Genomic DNA, 4,720 nt, shown 5'->3' on the forward strand with positions numbered 1-4,720 from the left:
ATCCCCAAGTGACTGGCTGAGACCTGAGAAATAAATGCTTACTGTTGTATGCCACTGGGATTGTGGGGTTGTTTGTTCCATAACAAGAGCTGAATGATACATACATTGAGTTTTGTATTGTAAAAAAGGCTTTATCTTTTCTGGAAAGCTAGAAATAACTCCATAAATAACTGTGGCAGATAATGATTTGATTTCATATACATTGTTTTTTTTTCTTTTAAATGTCAATGGCACTTAGGAATGGTAATTAACTAATGAAACAATATCAAACATAATTAATAAAGCAAATTTGTATTTATTGTGCCCTAAATTGCACTATAGGAAAGTACATAATGTATGCTCATTAAACTAGTTGCTTTTACTTTTAATAATTGAAATATAATCAGTGAAACTGTCTAACTGAATAATTCAACCAGTACATTTAATAAGTATAAATATACTTTTGATAAGTATAAAGTATATTTCTGGACAGATGTTAGAACTTGTAAAAATATTCTCAATGACTTAATTACACATGACAACTACATTTTAACAATAACAGGATTATATATAATCAACAGAATCAAAACAAACATTTGCTGAACAACAAACACAGAACATTTTAAGCAACTAATTAGTACTTTCAAAAGGACTTGAAAAATATGTTGATTACATGAAATTAAAGGCCGTTAGGTTTACAAATGTTAAAAACTTTTCTCCTTCTACAGAGGTCCCCTCTAAGGTGAGAGAGAATGATAAAAGTGAAATTACATAAGAAAAAAAAGTTTTAAAAATTTCATTTATGATCACTTATTTTAAATACTGTGTTGAAAAAGCAACAAAACTTTTAAGATCTCTTCTGATACCTTTTGTATCTATTACACGGAAATATTTTAAAATGTAAATATCTTTTATGAGATAGACAATTAATGGTCCATTTTAGAGAATAATAGAGCTAGATTATATTGGGTAACATACTGTCAGATACAGTTACATGAGAATATGGAGGGCATTCCTAACTGAAACTGGCTGATTTTAGTATAGAAAGATGACTCATAATCTTTTATATATAATTTAAAACTATTAAATTAAATTAATGATTATATTTAGAGATCTACTTAAAATGGCCATTTAAAAATATTCCTGAAAATCTCTTAAGTACAAGATCTTCACATATTCAACGTTAGTATGCCTCTGATATTTGGTAAGTTGCTAAGGAAATGAGTTAGTTTCAACAGTTTCTCTCTCTACTGAGTTCAAGAGAATGCCCAGTCTCCACAAATAAAAAGTAAATAAAGGAAAAGCATCAGAGAGTTGGAAAATAGTTTCATCATGCTTCTGAAGAAATTTCTTGATTTCTTGGTCATCATGCCCTATACTTGAAGTGTTGCCTTTTTCGGTTTCCTTTTGAAGAAGCTGCTCCAGAACCCAGAACAGGGAGAAAATATTTTCATAGCGTGTCACATCGTAACTGGCTTGTACCTACAAAAACAACAAACTCCATTAAAAAAATATTGGTTGTAGCTCAGCTTGGAAAAAGGCAAACAAAGAGATTAAATTTGGGGGCAGAAAGTAAATACTTGACTTATTTAACACCTTTGTCTTCCTGTTCCTTTGAATGGGATCTGGGGAAAGAGAACAAAGAAGAATATTTTCTTTTTTCAAAAACTTTACAATCTTGGTGAATGACTTTTTTTCTTCATGGCTTACAAAGCTCCAAATCCTTTCTCTGCATTATTGCTATAATTCATTACTCAGATGAATCTGAGAACACTTGTCAAAGAGTCTTGTACATACCAAGTCGTGTGTTGAATTCAGTGTTTCACCAAAGACTTCTAACGCATGATACTCCTGCCAATGAGAATAGAAGGATCTTTGGGGGTAGGATGTTAGGAACATGTTTCAATGCACAACTCAGTCCTAGGGCCATTACAGTTATGATCTGTAAGTGACCAAATGTGACCTCATCCGGAGTCTACACAAGTCAGGGAGGAGTAGGGTTAGATTGTGTGGAATCAAATGCATGGTCATGAAAAAGTGCAGATGTGTCTTGTAGCAGTTATTATGTAAGCTAAATGGCTGAAAGTGAGATGAGTCAAAGGAAGACCTAAAAAGTGGAGAATGGAAAGTATAATATGAGGGAATACAGGAATCAGTGTAAAGATATAAACTGGGTTTGTCATTTGCTTATTAAGAAATCTGTTGGAAACATTCACCAAATCTATCTACTTAACAACACGTAAATAAAGAAACATTCTTTTAGAGCCCCGTGGAATGTATTCTTCAACAAGGTGGTCTGATAAACAGAGTCAAAATATACGGATAACGGATAACCGATACTTTCTTTTTGTTTTTTGGTGAGGAAGACTAGCCCTAAGCTACCATCCACTGCCAATGCCAGCCACAGCATGGCTTAATAAGTAGTGCATAGGTCTGTGCCCAGGATCCGAACCTGCAAACCCTGGGTCGCCAAAGTGGAGCACACGAACTTAACCACTACACCACCTGGCCGGCCCCACTTTCTTTTTCTAAATTGAGGTATAACTGACATTATAATTAGTTTCAAGTGTACAATGTAAAGATTCTATATTTATATATATTGCAAAATGATCACCACAATAAGTCCAGTTAATATCCATCACTATATATAGTTACAAAACTTTTTTTCTTATGATGAGAACTTTCAAGATATACTCTCCCAGCTACTTTCAAATATGTGCAGTGTTATTAACTATAGTCACCATGCTGTACATTACACCCTCATGACTTATTCATTTTATAATTGGCAATTTATACCTTTGACTTCCTTCACCTATTTTGCCCACCCCCACTACCCCCACACCTCAGGCAACCACCAATCTGTTCTCTATGTCTATGAGCTCGTTTGTTTTCTGTTGTTTTTTCCTTTAGATTCCACATGTAAGAGAGATCATACAGTATTTGTCTTTCTCTGTCTGACTTATTTCACTTAGCATATTGCCCTCAAGGTCCATCCATGTTGTTGCAAATGGCAAGATTTCATCTTTTTTATGGCTGAAAAAGAGTCCACTGTATATACAGACTACATTTTCTTTATCCATTCATCCATTGATGAATATTTAGGTTGTTACCACATCTTGGCTATTGTAAATAATGCTGTAATGAACATCGGTGTGCACATATCTCTTTGAATTAGTATTTTCATTTTCTTCAGATAAACACCCAAAAGTGCAACTGCTGGATTATATGGTAGTTCTATTTATAATTTTTTGAGGAACCTCCATACTGTTAGTTATATACTTGTTTTATGATCTATTTAGACACTAAACATGTTGAGAGAAGCAAATGTGTTCCCGTCACTACAATATCTATAATTTCCAGAACAATGTCTTTCTTGCCCATAGTAGATCTCAATATGCATTTATTGTTTTGAATTGAACAGGAATTATAGTCATTTAAAAAGTACTATATAGACACATATTGGTTATTTTATGAAGAATAATCACAGTGACAGTTTTCAATGTTAAAATTACTTTTCAAACATTTTCCTTATTCCAAACTAAAGAAATTCACACCATGTGTTTAACTTGATCATGTGAGCAATACTTAAATAACTATTTTTAAGCCTGCTCACTTATGACCTTGAATAGTCCAAATTCCTGGATGAGTTAACAAATAATTCTTCTTTGGCACTATTGTTATCAACATAGGTTATATACCTATTTAGACATTAACAGAAAGTAGGTAGTGCTTAAAGACAAATTCTGTAGGAAAAAGGCAAATTTATTTCATTCACTTTGAAGCTTTAACTACAATAATGACAGTACTATATAATGACAATCTAGGCAAGAGGGGTACAAATGATTTTAGGGGTCACCTCTATTGATAATATTAGCTATATATTCCAGTATTTATCCTATTGGCCCCTTAAAATACCTTGGGATTTTGTGAATCAAATGATTACTCCTTTTCGAAGTTATTAAGATTAACTTCTAGTTAACTATGGCTTTCATGCATAACACAATTTTATAAACAGTAAAAAATTGCCCAGTTGTACTTATCACAGAGTAAAGGGAAGTCCTCTCTCCTGATAAAGGCCCTGGCATGCCGGGCAGTTTCAGGACACGGCTGTAAACAGGTAGAGTGTTGATACCTTTCCATCTGCTTTGAGAACTTCACTCTGGGCATGTTTAGCTCTGCTTTCAGGCGGCCTGGGGTCCCCACTGTAGTGTCCCAATTCTCTATGTTGTTTTGGACTTTGCTTTTTACTCTTACTGGAATTTATCTGTCTTGGGCCCACCTCTATTCTACATGCCTATTCTCATAAGTAATTGGATAAACTCTTTTGCTCCAAGATATTAACAGCTCATAGAATATTAATTTGAAACTAACTCCTCTCTTTAGAGACAGTAAACTTGCAGGCCTTAGCAGCGCTCCCTCTCAGTGTGGCTAAAATGGCATGTCTGTGGGGGAAGTGTCTCCTGTAGCTCCCAAATTTCATCACACTGGCAGATGCCTGTTCTGCTTAATCTTATGTTCAGGCACTTTCTGAATTAGTGCATAAGCGGAATAAAAATGAAAATAAATGGTATTAAGATGATAGCTGATATTCTTCCACCACATTTTGCTGTAATTTTTACATTCTCAATGTCAAACTAGACTGAACCATACCAGTGCTGGAAAATACCAAACAGAGGGAGGATGTACCCACCTGAAAAATACTCAAGACAGGTGGAAGGTACCCACCTGGAAAATACTCAAC

The 4,720-nt window shown here is 34.2% G+C and overlaps 1 protein-coding gene across 4 annotated transcripts in view; it reads right to left on the reverse strand.

Annotated features, from left to right (window-relative positions):
* Positions 1-311: 311 nt before the first annotated feature.
* Positions 312-4,720, reverse strand: part of MEI4 (meiotic double-stranded break formation protein 4) — a 232,338-nt gene continuing 227,929 nt past the window's right edge. For 2 of the 4 annotated variants that reach the window (XM_046674640.1, XM_046674639.1), the window contains one exon: positions 312-1,461. In XM_046674640.1, the coding sequence (XP_046530596.1) occupies positions 1,192-1,461 (270 nt within the window). In that variant the 3' untranslated portion in view covers positions 312-1,191. Of the gene's footprint in view, positions 1,462-1,546; positions 1,831-4,720 lie in introns of those variants that run through there. The other 2 variants (XM_046674642.1, XM_046674641.1) reach the window with 2 other exon arrangements.

This window comes from Equus quagga, chromosome 11 (genome assembly GCF_021613505.1).
Source record: "Equus quagga isolate Etosha38 chromosome 11, UCLA_HA_Equagga_1.0, whole genome shotgun sequence".
In the NCBI taxonomy this organism is placed as follows: Eukaryota; Metazoa; Chordata; class Mammalia; order Perissodactyla; family Equidae; genus Equus; species Equus quagga.